At 37.9% G+C, this 19,314-nt stretch overlaps 1 protein-coding gene and 1 long non-coding RNA gene across 9 annotated transcripts in view; both read left to right on the plus strand.

Moving 5' to 3' along the window:
• Positions 1 to 19,314, plus strand: part of LOC146516658 (myosin-10-like) — a 62,485-nt gene that overhangs the window by 2,447 nt on the left and 40,724 nt on the right. For all 8 annotated transcript variants that reach the window (XM_085161494.1, XM_085161499.1, XM_085161497.1 and 5 more), the window contains exons 2-3: positions 3,505 to 3,886; positions 10,036 to 10,192. In XM_085161494.1, coding sequence (XP_085017620.1) covers positions 3,542 to 3,886; positions 10,036 to 10,192 — 502 coding nt within the window. In that variant the 5' untranslated portion in view covers positions 3,505 to 3,541. The remainder of the gene's footprint in view (positions 1 to 3,504; positions 3,887 to 10,035; positions 10,193 to 19,314) is intronic.
• Positions 10,199 to 18,924, plus strand: LOC146516659 (uncharacterized). Its single transcript, XR_014874350.1, has 2 exons — positions 10,199 to 17,600; positions 17,632 to 18,924. It is a non-coding gene; the product is annotated as an uncharacterized LOC146516659 (long non-coding RNA).

A 19,314-nucleotide genomic window follows, 5' to 3' on the forward strand; every position in this document is an offset into this window, starting at 1 on the left:
ACATTTTAAATTGTGATTTAATAAACAAATATTCAATATAAATATAAATATTCATTAAATTTAAAAAAAGACAAAACGAATTACTTTTTTCTCAGTTACCAAATCAGTTAACAGGCAAATTTTTTTGCTCTGATTATATGGTAAAGGTATTAAATTATTTCATTTACTTAATTTTTTTATCAGACAGAATAGTCAGGGTTTCTCCTTTGCTTTTGAAGCGCCGCAGATGGTGATGTTACTCTACATGTGGGCTGGTTATGCTCAGGTAGGAGGCTTGACACTCACACACAATCTGTCTGAGCCTCCTGCAAATGATTCGGAAAGCCCTAAATTCATGTGAAGTAACTTAAACAAATTAAATGGCAGAATACAGATAATTCCGCATTATAGGTTCGTATAGTTTACAATTCTCTCATTAGAGTAAGTATTAGACGCTCCCTATCATGTTTTAACTGTATCTTTTTATAGGTGTAGATGAATCACCCCTCTATATGTAAATTGCTCTGCACTAGTATTTAAAATCCATTTTGTTTTCTTTATTGTCGACAAACTGTACAAATCTAAGTGTTTTCTGATAGGTTATACATAATAATAATAAGGTTGGCAATCATAATTCACAGCAAACCTATGACAGACAAGAAGCAACATAGACATTAACAGATAATGTGTTTTTTATATTTTAATTCTCTGATTGTTTAAACTGATTGATCAGTGTTTCCAGTAGAGGTCAATCATTTTAGCTTTTCCCGAACCAGTACACACGTAGTGATCAAGGAGACCGATATCTTGATATAAAAATTCATAATAAAACTAACCTTTGCCTAAGTTTTTAAATTTTGGATATTAAAAAATTGTTATATCGGTAAATCTGTCATTCAATGGTTATTGAATATGCTTATTCATTTCTAATTATTTATAAATATCTTAATATGTGCATGCTAATATAGTCTTTTCTACTGTCCATGAACTTTCGTATGCTTAATTTATCACAGGTTTTTTTGGTTTTTTTTGGGGGGGGGGGTTTTGGTGGGGGGGGGAGTTTTTTGACATATGACATATAGTTTGCATATGTTTTGTTGTTATTCTACTACTATTTGGTGATCAAGTGCTTGTGTGCATTTCCTTTTTTTCCCTTTTTTTTAACAATACATGCCTCTGTTAGGGGCTATAAATTAGTCTGTATTGCTAAGTCTGGCACTTGACAGACCTGAGTGTTTGTATTACATCATGTGCACTGCCCCACCTTATATAAAAGATAGCATCACATTGTCACATGTTTTTTTATATCTGCTCCTCTTGCGTTCTTATTCCTTGTTCCCATTCTGTCGCTTTTATTGCTCACTAAAAAAAAACATCTTAAAATATAACCTGTTAGGGTTTTTCAGCAACCTTTTACGTGTAGTGTTATTTGGCTTTTAGGCTTTCTTGTTGGTGTAGTCTTATGGCCTGTTTATTCCCGCTGTTTTCAAGCAATTGTGGCGTCACTGTTGACGTGGAGCACACTTTGGTGTAGTTTCATCGTGTGGTGCACCTGTAGATTTTTGTGACCGGCCATGTACACCCAGTGTACGAGTACACTACTGTCATTTCACTGTAGGAGCTCAGAAATCTCTAGTTTATTGAGTGGGAGGTGCTGCAACAGCTTGAAAAGATACAAATTGCCTTGCTTCCTGTTTCTACCACTTGTGTTCCTATATTAGCACTAATGGTATAGGATAACAGGTATCAACTTGGAGAATACTGTAGCACAGGGGTGTCCAGGCCTCGAGGGCCGGTGTCCTGCAGGTTTTAGATCTCACCCTGGGTCAACACACCTGAATCAAATGATTATTTCATTACCAGCCTCTGGAGAACTTTAAGACATGTTGAGGAGGCCATTTAGCCATTTTAATCAGCTGTGTTGGTTCAAGGACACATCTAAAACCTGCAGGACACCAGCCCTCGAGGCCTGGAATTCGACACCTGTGCTGTAGCACGTCAGACAATGGTTATGGGGCTGTGATCACATCACGGTTGGCATGTGCAACAACCAATGCAGTGACTATAAACAGAGCTTTAGTCACTGTGATCCGCTTTCCTTATTAGAGCTCATGGATTGAGCTTGTTGTCCAGTTTTTGTAAGACGGGTGTGTCTGCTACAGACCTGCAAGTCAGTTAACACAGCCTGACAACAAGCCTGTTAACAGTAGCTTTGCTCAGACTTTACTGTTTGCCACAAATTATTGTGGTATTTGAGCTAATTGATGTAACTGCACAATCATCCATATTGTCCTGACTGAAGTGTTGATTGCAAGATTGTGTGGTTGTAGCTTTAGCAGGGAGGATTGATATGTTTACTGGGTCTTCTACTAGCTTATCTTTGAACCAAAAGTATTCCAGCTAAGCTGTAGATATGATATACTGTGTGTACTCATTACTGATTGACCTTTACTCATGACTTAACCAGTCAGGTAGTTATCTAGCCAAGTCCTTTCTCTAGCACACCAGATTTGATAGCTGTCATCAAACCACATTGGCGTTCCCTATCCTGTCCAACTTTGCCCATAACCTATTCAGTAAATCAAAATTGACAACAAAATAATGTTGTCATTTTATGAAACAATAATGTAAGTTAATGTTAAAAATGTAACTAACTGCTTGTTTATAGAGTATTTAGCTTCACATTGGCACAACCAATCATAACCACAAACCAAAACTGTAAAATGTATTACCCCAGTAAAAGCTATTGTTACAAATCAGAAACAATGACATAAATTATTAAGAACACGGCTTTGTTTTGAAGAAGCTGATAGCTGTTGTTTTCAAAAGGATTCCAGTCATTACCATCTGAGCTTGCTAAGAGCCAACATTTAGCAGCCATTACAAAAGCTGCATCATCCGAGAAACATTTAACCACCGCCAGCACTCAACTATCTGAGTTACATCTTGATGGAATCATGTCATAACTGAAATTGTTAAAATTGAATGTTGATGTGACGTTATATCAACCATCTCACAGAGATGCTAGAGTTTTAGTCATGCTAAGTTAGTGTAAACTGGCTTTACTCACATACAGCTGAATTGTAAATGTTTATGACTCATATCACAAGTGAAGACCCATCATTATGCACAGCAATCCATAACACCACTGACTCTAAACCTAATAAATGCTCTCATAGCCTCATTATAGAAACTGCTAGAAATGGAAACTATTTGCCTTACTGCCTTACTTGTTTTGTTAAATTTAATTGCTAAAGTAATAGATTACTCTGTGAGTTTTATGTCATCCATAGTTATAACTCTTCTGCTAACAGGGAGTCAGCATTTATGCTGCATTTTAGTTTTATGGGAAAATCTAATATTTGGCTTAAAAAGTAGCTTTTCCTACTAAATTAAATTATCTGCCTGAAAAATGGCCTTGGTGTTTGAACTTCTCACACATCTTTAAGTAAGGGTACTACTCACAATTGAGTGGTAAAATTGGTTACATTTTGATGAACTTCGTGCTTTGCTTGCTCTCTACAGGTGGCCTAGAGTGCTCTGCTTCTGGTTTCCAGCAGCAATGACACAGAGGAGTGGACAGGAGGACCCGGAGCGGTACCTCTTTGTGGACCGCGCTGTGGTATACAACCCGGCAGCACAGGCCGACTGGACTGCCAAAAGGTTGGTATGGATTCCATCAGAACGCAACGGCTTCGAGGCTGCAAGTATTCAACAGGAGCGTGGAGATGAGGTGGTGGTGGAGCTAGCAGAAAACGGGAAGAAGGCGGTGATCAACAAGGATGACATCCAGAAAATGAACCCGCCCAAGTTCACCAAGGTGGAGGATATGGCTGAACTGACCTGCTTGAACGAGGCATCCGTGCTTCACAACCTCAAAGACCGCTACTACTCCGGCCTTATTTATGTAAGTATTTGTACGTTATAAAGAAGTACAACAATTCATAAGAAATGTCTTTTTCAGCAGTTCAGTTGTCATCATTTGACATGACATGATTTACTTTACTGTGACTTGTCAGTATAGGTTTGGTTAGGTTGGTTAATGTGATTGATGCATGTAAGTAAGAGAATAACTATAGTCAATTATTTTTTGTGATTATGATCAGGTGCTTCCCACTTAGCAAAGAGTCATATCTATTCTGTGTCACTGACATGTGAATCTCAGGTGATAGTTTTGCTAGCCAAAACCACTGGCGTTTAACAGTGAGAGAGAGGGTCAACTGGAATACCTAGTTCCATTCATTTTACAGGGCTTTAAACAGAAATGGTGGATTCCTGGTAAAAACTTTCATGGAGAAACATCACTATTCCCCCCCTCCCCCGAAAAAAAAGCTTGGTATACAATAACTTTGCTAATTTAATGTCTTAGAAGTTGTTTTACTGGGTCCATTATATAGTAAAAACAAAGATTATTAAACATGTATTTCATTTTAACCAAAACAAAGATAAACTATACTTCCTCTATTTCACACTTGATTTTCTTAATTCAAGAGTCTAAAAAACACATTTCCTTCAATGAGCAAGCCTTCGTGTCCTATATTATCTGCTGATTTCCCCTGTGATTATTACCCACTTAATGATACGCATTCCTGGAATAGCACAAATGCAGAGGTTGTGGGCCACCTGAGACCCAGGAAGGAGGTACAGTTCGGCTGCCATGTTCACACTTGAATGCATGGTTAGAAATTAGAGGTATTGTACTTAGAGCAGAATGTGAGGCTTGTGCAATTGTTTTTTTTCTTTTTTCTTTTAGTTCATAATATTTTATATTTTAGCTTGAAATGATTTGGTTGAAAATTATTTCAGATTGTTTGCCTTGTTTTGAAAAGTGTAAGCGTAACTGAAACTGCTTTCGGCTCAGCAATTTGTCCCGTGTATTTTTTGGGCTCTGATATGTTGCAGGAGTGACATCACATGGTCATGATCACTTTCTTTCTCTAAATCTGATGTGCTCTGCTACTGAAATTTGGCACCCATTAATTGAATATAAATCTGGAATTGGCAAAGCCAATTTATTTGGTCACTAGCCCCAAGAGTACAGAGGTCTACCTAGCCCTGCTAAGTAAAAAATCAATCAATCAATAGTTAACTGAATTGGATATTTTTTTCTTCAGCTATTTTGATGTATTTTAGCAGAATATTTAACTACTAAGTGTAAATATTTTAAACATTACTATAGACACTAAAAACCAAAGTACAGAAGTGGCACTTTGTTCTGACAACATGATGGCATAATAATAAACTATAGTTTATTGAAATAAAATATGTTACTGTAATTAAGTAACTTGTTGGCAATAAATGGCCTTGACATTAGTGTATGCTGGGAAGGATTTAGGATTGTGAGTTTTGCCATGTGTTTGGACAACATCAGACCTTATGAGAAAAATCAAAGGACATTTTCTAATGCAGATCATATGTAATCTCTTTGTAGATCACTGAAAAAAAATGAGTAATCTGTTCCAGATTTTCACTCTGTATGTGCTGTAAAAACAACTCAGTGTAAAGTGTGACCTAAAAGGGTAAAGTGTAAAAAAAAAAAAAAAAAAAAAAAGCAGAAAACTCCAAATGCTCTTCTAAAAAATGTGTTTGTATATTTTAAAGAAGGCTTATGAGATTCAAAGAAATTACCCAGGCCTCATGTCTTTGCTCAGGGATGATCATTGCTGAGTCACACTGTATCCAAACTGCCTTAACAGAGCTCTTTCTGTTTACTGATAAGCAACATCTGTGCGTTCAAATAACTGAATTTTTTTCTCTTTTACTGTGAGAAAAGTGACTTTTAATTAACAGCCGAGGTGCGTAAGCTTTTTGCTGTTATTGCTTGTTCTGGAGGCCCATAGAAATGCCTTTCTGTTAATCTCTGTGGTACAATTTGTGTTGCTAAGTTATCATTAATTTTTGATTTTTCTACAAGACCAGTGTTCTCCAGTGTGAAATTAATAAACAAAGGGTTTGAAGAAATTTGAGTTGGATGCATGGGGCATTGTGTTTGTCAGCTGCTTTAGCATTCCTGACTCTGCATGTTTTCCCGTCCTGCTTTTGAGGATTGTATGACCTTTTAAGTCAGGCCAGCATAGCATAGCGCTGACATAAACCTCTTTGCAGAATGTAAATGAGATAATTCTGTGTCAAACATGCTGCCATGGGGCAATGTGGAAAGAGCTCAAGAGTGTGTGGACTGAAGGAAGCTTGCACGCTGGAGATGGCATGCTAACATCACATACGTGTTTCAGTTACTCAAATTCTGATAAACGACCTGCTCTGCCACCTGAACCACAGCCACTGCTCACCCTAACAGATTCATATTCACATCACTACAGAAGTGTAAATTAATGGTAGCTTTGCCTGGATTCCCATTTTAGCCAGTTGTTTGGGTTTTCTCCGTTAGTCGACCCAGTGCCTTCCATAGGTCTGCATGTGGATGTTTAATTAGATATTTGTGGTTGTTGCCTCTTACCTCCTTAAGACTTATTGTCTTCTGTGTCACAAGGTGACTTCAGCTATTATTCCTCACATTTTTATTTTGGGGGGGGGGGGGGGGGGTTTCTCAGCTATCACTGTTGCTTGAATGTAAGTTAGCCCACATATTCCTATATTTTTTAATCAAGCTGCTGAATGAGATTAGGAGCACCTAAAGATTTAGAGCACACTTAAATCTTCTATCCAGACACGAATGGTTATAATTAAAACATGCAAATGCATTTGCTATTTTTTGTGTGAAGTCAGCAAAGACTAGAGTCCAGTTTGCCCCGCTATGTCAGAGTGGAAAGCTGAGACGCCAGAAATCTTCTCCCTTTTTCCCACCAAGTCAGATCCTGTTGCTAAGCACTGCATAGTTCACAGAAATTCATCTGGATGTTTCTGAAGAGCCAGAAAGCCCTTCAGACTGTGTTAAAGCTTTCTCTGTTTCTCTCAGGGTACTGGGCACAGTTTATGAACACTACAATCTGAGATGCATTAGTTATGGTTACCCGATTCTATACAGGGTTGTTTAAGTGATTGAATTTTATTTTCATTTGTACTTTTAGCTTCTTTTAGCCCTTCCATAAAAGCCCAGATCCACTCTTAGCTAAACTGTGGTGGATTTGGTTTATTTTGATAGTTTATTTATTCATTGAAGTGTTAATTAAAGTTAAAGACAATCCACTTAATTAAAAAAACAAGTGTCTTCTTTTTATATTTTTAATAAATCCAGATTTTTTTCAAGTTTGAATTTTTTAAAACAAGTATTGATCAAAATATGACTTTTGTCACAGGAGTGCTTTGGTATCTTTCCTATAGGGAGATTTACTTAGTCAAAAGTCATTTGATACTGAAATGAACCACAGCGCTCTGGTGTGGTGTTATGGCTGATGCTTGCTGGCTCGTATCGTGCTTTGCCTGGTTGTGTAGGCAGCCAACCCTTTTGCCCCTGAGCCCCACTAATCTTGCATATACCCCCTGAGGTCCACCATGAAGGACAGCCAGCTGAGTCATCCCTCTCCCCACTGCCTGTGGACCACGCTGGTCAGGATCACTGATCTGTCTGCTTGGCGCTGTGCCCACTATAGGGGGTCTGCGAAGTGGATATAATGACTGTTTCCCTCAAATACATCCTGTAAGCTCAAGTTACCTTTTATAGTTGATGGCATTTAGCAAAGTATATAAGTGTTAGGTGGAGGATTGTCAGTGCCAATACTGTATAGTAATGTTGGTGTTCAAATACTGCTAATGTTGCCAGAGAAACAAATCTCTCGTTGGCCAGATTGTAGCAGAGCTGTGTCTACAGCATCTGTGCACATAGAGTGGGTGGGGAGGACGGGTTGTTGGCCATCTGGTGATGTTACTCCACCCTCCAGTCACATGGGCTTCAGTGATACTGTGTGTAAGTCTCAGGAGTGTATGCATTTCTGGGCAGGTTTTAGTTTTAACTCTGTTTTAGCAACTTTAGCAACTCCATTACCAGCAGTGTTTGAATTTAGTGTGCTAAGTTGTGCGAGGATCTTAGGTTCAGTGGCTATTTGGGCAATATGGATCAGATCTTAAATCATCATAATCTTTGGTATTCATATGCATGACTTTGGTTTATGAGCATTTCCAGTGTACTGTACAAAATAATACTTTAAAGAAGTACACTTGTTTTAACTGATAATAGGTTGTTGAATCAGACCAGGGCTGATTCATTATGGCAAAAATCCTAATCAGAGTCATTCTGGCCAGTGTTGACATCATTATTATCCAACATGATCACTTACAGGCTTACTGTAAATTTATTGAATTTCAAAAACAAGAAGTGGATCTCGATTAACTTGAACTCCAAATAACTTCAGAAAAAAAATTAAGTAAATGTGAACACTGTCGGTTTTGCATTTACATGAATGTGTGGTGTGAAACTCCGGCCGAGGGAAAGGCTTTCTCTCTCTCACTGACTTGCATGTACAGTCCAGTCTGCACCCAAAACATGCTTTCCTTTCATCAGCGTTGTTCCACTTCAACAACTGGGTTAGCGGGGCCACAGGCTGCTGCAGACAACATCATTTAAAGAGTGTGGCTTCTCAGCCCAGCCAAGCGCATACATTAGAAAGGTAAAAGAGACTCAAAGTACAGAGAAAAAGGAGTAAAAGCTTAAAAAGGGTTGTGAGGAGGAGAGAAGAGAATAAAGTGTCAGGCAGGAACAAAGCCGTATTGTTACTATCTTTGCATCTTAATTTTAGGCTTGATCAGGACTGATAGATAATTAATCTGCTTTCATGTGCTCTTCACTCTGTACCCCACACAGTTTTTAGTTAATGTTCTAGCAGCAGACATGTCAGGGATTAACCCTGCCCTGGCCTGTCTGCATTTTTTAGCTAAAAGGCAGATATTCTGTTGTGGATTAAAATCACCTCCCGCTGCCGCTGCTTTTGTTGTTAGTTAAAGGATTTCTGGGTAAACCTGCCACCAGTTTAATGCAGAGAAAAACATTATTTCTGCATATTAGAAAGAAAACTGAGAATTCTCCAGTTGTATACAGTTTTTAATATATGCACCACAGTGGGACTTTCAGGACATTTTGTATGTTTGTTCTTAAGTAAAATTGATTTTTAGAGGATTTGTAGTATTCACAAATTGTCTGATAGGAAACATTGGACTAAATCAGACTTGTATGTTCCCATTTACAAAAAAACCTGCCTGTTAATACAGGGAAAGTTATTTAAAGAATCACATCTTTCTCTGAATAAATTGTGTGTTTTTATCTTTCTGCAAAATAAAAATTCACCATATTGAGCAATGTAGGATTATGTTAGCAAGCATTATGGCTTGATAACCTACTGCTGGTTACATTTCTATTGTAATAAAAAGAATTCCATGCAAGATAGAATTTCAGTTCTATATCTCTATATAGACCCTACAATAATTCAAAGAAAACAGAGAAAATAAACATATCTGAATTCATTCCATGCATCTTGAGAGTACTGTACTGCTACTGTACAGTACTAATGGAAGTATTGCACATTACAAGAAATAGAAAAAATAGAAGTCTGTTGATCTCTATGTTAAACTGTTAATTCGAACCCTTAGCTCAAAATTAAGCTAACTTTGGTTATGCTCATCATCACAAACAAGAAAAGCACATCGCCTCATGAACAGGTGGAGCTCATGAGCGTAAAAGGAATGAATTATGAATATGCTGTTCAGACAAACAGATTTTGCTGCTCAGACTAAAGAACCAAGTTATTCATTAAAAATACGTAGCTTCATTAAGGTTAGGCATTAAAGTCTACTAGGCTAGATTCAGAAAAAGATCATGGTTTGGGTTAAAATGCAACTATTTCAATTTAAAGGTCTGTTTTCTTAGTTGGCATAGTGACGTGTTCCTGCTTAAGTGATGCGGACGACACATGTACTGCAGACACAAAATATACTTCTTGTTGAAGCACTTTACTTACAAATTTGTCCTTACATCCAAATCCTTGCCCATTTACTGCCCACTGTAATCAATACATTTAAGGTAATATAATATATTAATCATGTCATAAATGTTGCATTAGGGCTGCTGAGGAATTAACACTGGACCATGTTTTCTTTTCTTTGTAGACGTACTCTGGTCTCTTCTGCGTGGTCATAAATCCCTACAAAAACCTGCCCATCTACTCCGAAAACATCATTGAGATGTACAGGGGCAAAAAGAGGCACGAAATGCCCCCTCACATATACGCCATCTCAGAGTCTGCATACAGATGCATGCTCCAAGGTAAGTCTTCTTATCTACAATCCACAACCCTTACAGAAAATACCACTTTACTGCACTTTAAAATGTCATTGAATGTCAGAGTGTTACTTCTAAGGATGTCTGTATGGTTGGAGCTTTTTTTTTTCTTTTTTTGTTAGTGCATTGAAAGGTCACATCTCCTCACAATATGTTCAGTGTCAAATTAGAGATGGGATTATCAGTATTATCACTTGCAATTTTTAAACTTTTACCATCCTTCACAAACACAGGAGCTTACTATAGCCACAAAATGGCAATTAAGTTTGTATTATGTGAAATAAAATCACAACAAACACTAAGCAAAAAGCTTGAGGTTATGTCTTGAGACAAGACAATAACACTACTAGAAAGGTTTCTCCATAAACACATCTATCAGATTTTATTTTTGTCCTTGACATAGTTGACAGTTTAAATCGTAGGATCTTGTGAGTGAAGGCTGTCCAGGCTCTACGTTGTCTTAGAAGATCCTTGTAGCTGGAAAGCGTCCAGGCTCTATGAGCAGTGACTGACTAGGATCAGACCAGCGAGAACAGAGAGGGTGACCCCATTGTGCTCGACAATAGATCCTTTGTGTGATTGCGAGGGCTGACCGGTGGGGGTGGTGACAGACTGGACAGTCCCGTCGGTCCTTTTAGGCTTTGCTGTGTCTCCATGTTGGTACACAGAAAGCGTCAACAAGCAGCTCTGCCCTCTTTGAATAAAAAACATGGGAACATCATCATGCTGATGTGATTAGTGACAAAGACATTTTTTCTTTAAACCCCAGATGTTTTTATGTTTTATGGGGGGGGGGTTAAATGACATAAAGGCTATGGGATATTTTCAGTCACTTCTGCAACAATCTGTCATTGAGCCCAGCGAGTTTCTTGTGATTGAAGCCTTTTCTTCACACCCTCTGTTTCCTAAAAACTGTGTTTCTGCTTGAGTGGGCGTGGACGCATGGCGGTATTTCCCCCTAGATTGACTGCTTTTGGAGGGGAGGGTGCAGTGGGGGGGAGTAAAGGGGTGTTTATTTCACTGTGGGCTTGCATCTTGGGGGGGTTACAGCTAGGGCTGGGCTATATCATACCGTTCACTGTAATACCGGTGTAATTTTGGGCAACGATAGGAAAATGAAGTATCGCGATAGAATATGGGTAAAACGCACATGCGCAGTGCCTTTGTTTACATACGCACATGCCGGCGACGCAGAATGAGAAGAGCGAAAGTGGATCGTTAAATGAAACGGATGAACCAGAATTAGTTTGTAAAAATGCTGCAACTTCAGTGGTGTGGAACTGGTTTAGCTTTCGTCCGTCAGACACACAACAAAGCGCTATTTTTGGTAGCGCATGCTAGCGGGCCGTTGTTATTACCGTGTTGTTTGGAAATTACTGCACACTTCAAATCAATCCTTTGATTTTTCTGAAAATTGACTGTGCCCCTTATAATCCCGTGTGCCTTATGTATCAATTCTGGTTGTGTTTACTGACCTGGAAACGATTTTATGTGGTACACGGCGCCTCGCGGAGTGATACGTACTGTGCTTCAACATAATATTACCGTATTTTGTGTGTATAACCTCTTTTTAAGTTTTGTGGATATTATACATGGTTATGCTGAGGATATGTCGGCCAATTTCCACTGGAAATGCCTTTTGGTTAAACTGTCAGCAAGGAATTTGCATTTGCACTGTTAAATTTTTATATAACTTTAATGCACATAAAAAACAGCTGCTTGTTTAAGTGAAAATACATTGATGGGTTTTTTGCACTAATAAAGTTGTGGAGTTGTAAAGCATTTTGTCTAGTGTCAATTATATCGTTATCGCAAATTTTCAAATGTATATCGTGATAAATTTTTTTGGTCATATCGCCCTGCTGTAGTTACAGCTTTACAAACATTATCAGCACAAGAGCCGCTAGTACAGATATTTTGGGCTGACTTTGAGACGGTTGCGGTTGACTCAAGATATTTCCACATTTGTTTTCAGACAGTTTAACATTTGTTGGTTTTTGTTGTATTTAGAGAGCGAGCAGAAAAACTAGTGTGATAGTGAACTGTAGTAAAAACTGTCAATGAAGTGAAACAGGTGCACATAAATTAGATAATTAATATGAAATATATTTATTCATTGATTTGTAGAAGGAGAGGGCCCAGTAACACCCTAGGGCAGTGGTTGGGGATGGGTTACAAGACAAGTCAATTAGTAAAGCTTTGATTCTGTCATATTTTTGTGGGTTAAATGAGGCAGTTGCCCCGCTAGCATTCTTGCCTGCCTTTACTGTCTGTGTCTAAAGCTCACAGATGGGGCCTGCAATTTTTAATGCTAGTCCAACCCATTTGTGTTCATATCAGAATAAACAGTTGTGATTGAAAAGGAGGTTTGTAGGTTAAAGATTAGTGAAAGCCAGCTGCTGTTCAACCTTGGCCCTGAGCATTTCGGCAGCCTGGTTAATAAAAGAGAATTTCCAGCTGTATACACTAGATTAGGATGGGTGTTTTTCTTCTTTCTCTCTTCTCCAAGCTGGCAGGAAACTGTAAAGTGGTTTATATTATCAGATTTCCTGGTAGGAGCAGGCAATATGCATGAAATTCCCAACAGGGTGTTTATAATTTTTAAAATCTGAATATAGACATATTGTGAAAAAAATATTGCTGAAAGTCTTCCTTTTTTTTCTTTTTTTTCTTTTTTTTAGAAAAAAAATATTTAATTCATCAAATAACAGGAATGTCTGTTTTGGTTCTTTTATGGCTATGATGCAAAAATCATAATCCAATATTGCTGACATTGAGTACAGAGATCAGATGAGGACATTTAAAGCTTTTTCTCTTGAATTGAATCCCCAGTGGTTAATTAAGTCTGGGCACAATGAGGGAAAAATATCTTGCCATAATATATAGTGTTCTCATGTCAGTTGATATCAATATATATAACATAACATGACATGAATCAAGTGACATGCCAGGATCAGTGATCAGTTTTGGCTTAAATATTTTTCTGGTAAATGTGAATGTAAGTTGAATTTGAGAAGTGTACTATAGATTTCTGTATAACATATAACACATATACTTAATGATGATTTGTTAACTGTAAAAACACGTTTTAGACATTAAGTCTGGCTTTAAAAGTAGATATAAGTAATGAAACTATTCTGTGAAAGGGAACCAGTTTCTGCACTTAGCTGTAATTTGTTTGAATAAAAATGTCAGGTGCTGTGGTCGGTCTAGATGCCACCAGTGGGCAAAAATATCTTTAGAAATACAATCAGAAGAAGAGCTGACAATGTTTCAAATGACTGAAGCTATTTTATGCAGATATGAAAACAGCTGTGTCAAGAAACATATATTAGCAAATTGGTATTAGATGTCACTTCCAGCCTCTGTTATGTCAAATTGATTTATTAAAATTTCACTGATTTACACCCAACCTTTCACTTTTAATAATTATGCTTTGCAGTGGCAGAACAAGAGACAGGTGAGAAATCATTTGTTGGGTGTATTTTATGACCTTTGGAGCAGAGCTTAGTGCCATATTAATGACCCACGGTTGTCTGAAGCCTGTCATTGCTCAAATGGGAGTTTAAATGAAGTGTTATCTAACAAAGTCGGTGCGTGCAAGCTGACCTCTGAAACTCACTGCACATCTGTCATTGATTACAGGTCCAGATATTTTACATAACTGTCCTCTTTTTCACTCTTGATGTTGACTCACTGATGTTCGAGAAGCTAATTTTATTATTTATTTATGTATAAATGTGTTGTGAGGAAATCATTGAGAAAAAAAACACATTAAAGAAAGAAAAAGCTGTCTTCAATTTCGACAGTCTCCATGCAACAACACCACTTTAAGTGTCCCAGGTGGGGTTATGAAACAGGAGGTCTTTGTTTCAGTGGAAATGAAGAAAGACCCCGTTCTTCAGTCCCTCCCTGGTGTTTAATCAGGGCATTAGGTCAGCTCTAGCTAGATCCATCTTGGCTTATTGGCTTATTTTTCCCAAAGCGCAGCTCTTTGTTACTCTTGAACACAGGTCAGTTTTATAAATCAATCATCATCAAAGTCCTTATTATAAACCACAATGTCAAAAATGTGTGATAAAACCAGCTCAGTAAAGTTTATAGTGCTGCAACATACAGTCTAAATGAATGTAGTTCCACCTGACATTGATCAGATCTGTAGTTGTAATAGCTTTGGTGACTTTGTGACCTGAGGCTTGATGCTTGATTCTTTCAACCTTAAACTCCTTTCTGTACATATCAGTCCATTTAAAGAAAGTGGGAAGTATTTGCTCATTATTTTTAATCAGTGGTCCAAAACATCTACTAAAGATGCTCTTTTTAAAATCACAAAAATTGCACTTTTATCTCACAAACAAATGTGTTTGTGAGCACTGAAACATCTAAGTCAGGTTTTATCCTAAAGGGTATTTTCACAACTGCATCTATAACTATCACTGCTGTTCCGTCGATGGTTGCTCTAAATGTTCGTGTTCACCCTTTTCAGCAGAAACTAGAAAATCACTTATTGCACTTTGCTAGCTTATTGCTCTTTTGTTGCATAGTTGTAGGTCCACTGTACAATATCATTTTGGCATTGTCAGCAATGTGAGTTACCTAATTGTCCACTATTATTATGAATCTAGTATAATGAGTTAAAAGAGAACTGATTTGTGCTGGCTTTTTTTCCTCCTTTTTTCCATCCTTTAGTATGTCTTATTTTCCCTTTTACTCTCACTGATTTCTTGCTGTTTTCTTTGCTTTCTTTTTATTTCTCTTTGGCTGCCACTCTAGCTGTCTCCACTGATTTATTTTGCACCTGATGTGCAGACTACCTGAATGATTTCCATTACTTTAATTTGTATGAATAATTTGAATAAAAATCTAAATCTTCTTGTCAGTTTTTCCCAAACACAGTAAATCTTCCTTTCGGATTTCATTACAAACTTCCCTTTTCAGAAATGCTCCACGAAACCAGACTCTCAAAGACTCAGTCGATTTGTTTCCATGCGTAAGTCCTTGGCTGAATCATCAGCCCCAGTTCTGCCCACAACAGAGTCCTTTGCCATAATAGCCCTAAAATGGTTTGAAATGATTGATTGCTTGGATGTTTTGGGTTTAAAAAAAATTACTGTCAGATACCTCTGTGCTAAGGGATACCCTGGTGCCTTTCACCAGTAGTAAATGGTTACCTCATATTTACAGGGTGTACTCATGATGATGGACAACATTTGGTGCAGGGCACTGAAAGCAGGGCTCAAACTTTTTAACGGTCTGTAAAAGTCCCTTTGGCGCCTCGTCATAATTATAACTGCTCAGAGGCATTGAACTAATAAACAATGAAAAGCCCCTTCTGTGTTATGAAATAGCTTCCCATGCCAAACGCTGCAGTGTTCTTCAGAATCAGCAATAATTCAGATGTCTATTCTGTAGTTATAGCTCAGATTCATCGCAACACATGGCGCCATCCAAGTCAGTATCATCCAAAAAGCAGATCCTATAGTTTCCACACGGGATGCAACCCAACTACCTGAGTTTAACTGGAAAAGTAAATATGTAATAGTGAATATATAGTCGTCATATTGTTTTGGAAAGGTTTTTCTGTCTGGTACTGATTATTACAGACCTAAACCACTGCATTAGATGATGACAGAAACACTGCATTTTAAGGAGCTGGGTTAATTTGGAGCAGTGGTAGAAAAAAAGGTTAGAGAGTAGAGGTGGGAATCACCATACATCCCACGATACGATATTATCACAATACTTAACGCACGATACGATATTATTGCAATTTTTAAAAATATTTTGCATTATTCAGATTCTGTACATAAAGGTAAACTTTATCAATATTCATTTTATCTAATATCAAAGTCTCACACTCAGTCTCTCATTTCAGTCAGTTTTATTGTTGACAAACTGAACGGTTTGTATTACAGTCTAGTCCAACTTAACTGAATGCAACCATCTGGTACAATTATAGCTATTCTGAACTATGCAATTTATGAAAACTATGCAGCCCATTCAGCAACTGAAGAATTTGAAAGTAAATTAAAACAAAATATAATTTTACATTAAATAAAAAAGTTTTAAACTTAATTAAAATAAAACATGTCTTAAATTAAAATAAGTAAACTGTCATGTTTATTGCTGCCAAAAAAAAAGTTAAACACATTTGGACAGTGAAGGAATGTCAGGATTCTTGCTCAGAAAAAGGATCAACATGCTCTGAAGTCAGAGCATGTTCCAGTCCACAAAAACTTTTTTTGTAACAAAATATCGATTTCTGCTGTCCCTGTATCAATACATTATTAGAAAACAAAATATCATGATACTACACAGTATCGATTTTTTTCCCCCACCCCTATTAGAGAGGCAGAAATGTGCCTAAAAGGATGGCTGCTTTATCCATTTTCATCCTGCTGGTCTGTGCATTTAGCAGAAGCAGTTGGATGGAGGTGTTGTAAGGTCAGACCACATATGTTATTATTACAGGTGTTACTCTTCCTGCGGTTTCAATTCTTCATAGACTGCAATTTTTCAAAGTTAGGAATTCACTGGCTGTTAAGTTCCAATACAGTCTTTCATTTTCGATAGGTAATATTTGACTTCTCTTCTGGTCCGTGTCGGTTTGAGCCAGTTGTGAGTGGCATTTTCCTGACGCTTCTGATGGTCTTGAGGTCTGTCGTCTGGTCGTCATGGGCAATGGACAGAACCTTTTAATTGTTCTAATAACCATTTGAGGTACAACCCGGTACTAGAGAGCAGTGTAGTTCATAGAACTCAGATTTTTAAGGTCATTTTAATGCCTACTATGGAGAAAGCTCTCAGCATAGGAGAACATTTGAATGATGTAGATGGACTGTGATTGGTCCACAGATAAGTGTTGTTGATTGCCCCAGCAGTATTCTTTTTTTTTTTTTTTTTTTTTTTAACAAGTGTAAACAACGGTTAAATAGCCATGTAACCTAATATACCTAAACCTAAAATAATGAAAAGTGATCTGACAGTGAGGTTCAGGCTTTGTTTTGCTTAAATGCAGCGAGGAAATACAGTGAGATATTGACTTCAGCCAGTCCTGTGTAACTCACAGTTATAGTGGAGTTGGAGTCTAAAGAGTTCAGCCTAAAAGATGGACCGAACAAACTGTGATGTCACCCACTGGTTAGTGAAGCCTTGAGATGAGGGTTTGTGCCATCGACATCTTGGTGTTTTATAAATGGATGTGATGAATGAAGAGCAGAGGTGACTGAAACCACATGCTGATTGGCTAACAACTTTTTAATCATAAGTCACAACCTATCTTCTGTAGCGCTTCACTGTGATGACAACCTGTAATTCGGTAACTCAAATGTATAATTAATGTGTTTAAACCTCAGTTTTCAATATCAATATTCACTTATACTGGTACATGACAGTATATATACATGTATATATATACCAATAAGGTACATGATAGTCAGCTAATTTACTGAAATTTGTTTTTACTGGTAGATAATGTCTACTTATCTACTCTGTGAACCTAATATATTATAACATTATAGCTTTCTTTTTCTTCACAGACAGTATAGAGACATTAAGCATTCACTTCCTTCTGCTAATGAGACAGCTTTTTAGGTTTGCCTTTATTACCTTGACCATTCAGCTAATGCGTTTCCCTCCTTATACCACTGTGATTTATTCCCACTGTGACACTTCAGGAATGGCTTGATTCCGTTTGCAACCCTGGTCTCTGAAGTGAGTTTATTGCCACTCCTAAATACAGGCATTAGTCCTCAGTGATGGTCGCTAGCCCAGGCCCAGCATGCCACAGCATCACAATGAGCTCACTGTCGGGAGCTAAGATCACCTCCCGTTCTTCCCCTCTCTCACTACAGAGTGAAACGCCACATGCAGAGTTTCTGTTTTTGTGTCAATGCTACAAGACATCGCCAGATTTTTCACTGTCAACAGTTTGTAACAGAATCAATGCCGACCTTTTCAGGCGTCTAATTGTATCATCGTCAGTGTAGTTTATTGTGCTTACGTAATATCTTAAAATCTTTGGATTGAAAACACTCTGGCTTTTCTTTTTTTGTAATCTGATCAATTTCCCCTTCAGAATATCTAAATCAAGCATTCAGAATTATTTTCAAACTGCTTTACTTAAGCTAATAATATTATATGTCCTGCGGGAAATCTCCACTGCCTTTCATCAGCATGGAGTCATGTGAAGCTGGCAAGGGCATCAGTAATCATGCGAAACCCACAAAACAGTTCTTATGACCAATAAGTAATGTCACTGAAATAACAGCCGCTGGTAGGGGAGGTCTTATCTGATCAGACACAAGTCCTGTGGAGCCTTTTGATGTGGAGAAGTAGCAACTCTAATCTGACTCCCTACTAGATGATTGAACTTATTTTGTCACCAAGGAAGAGCCTAGACACCCTTTGGAAGAAGCTAATTTCTTCTATATGTATCCATCGTCTTATTGTTTGGTCACTACTCAGGACAAGTGTGAGAGTAGGGTTCGACCAGTAAATTGAGCTTTCATGCTCAACACTCTTTTTTACCACAACATGCTGATACAATGTCTGCATGACTGCAGATGCAGCACAAATCCATCTGTCAACCTCATGCTCCACTCTTCCTTCACTTGTAAACAGGATCCAGAGATACTTAGGTTCCTCCACTAGCTGCTATAGGGCAAGAAGCAAGGAACACAATGGACAGGTCAGTAGTATGTTGTCAGGCTAAAACACCTCTGATTAACCTAACCCCACTAATTGTATGTTCTTTGGACTGTGGGAAGAAGCCAGAGTACCTGGAGAGAACCCAGGCAGCTGCGAATTCCACACTGAAAATCCGCTGCCAGATGATGGATTTGAACCCAAAGCCTTCTTGCTGTAAGGCAACAGTGCTAACCGCCATGTCACTGTCACTTATAAAATTAGATTGCTTACATTTTTGATGTATTTCAGCTCTCCATATGTCTCTGGCAGTAATCAGCAGTTCACAGTTTGTGAAGGTTTGCAGATCACAGCCCAGCTGTTAACTCAATGAATGTAAGCAGGCAGCCTCACGGTGGATCATATCTTTCCTCTGTGTCTGCAGCCAGTCTGATAAAGGAGACACCCCTGCTTTCTGGGGG

This window comes from Neolamprologus multifasciatus, chromosome 6 (genome assembly GCF_963576455.1).
Source record: "Neolamprologus multifasciatus chromosome 6, fNeoMul1.2, whole genome shotgun sequence".
NCBI lineage: Eukaryota > Metazoa > Chordata > Actinopteri > Cichliformes > Cichlidae > Neolamprologus > Neolamprologus multifasciatus.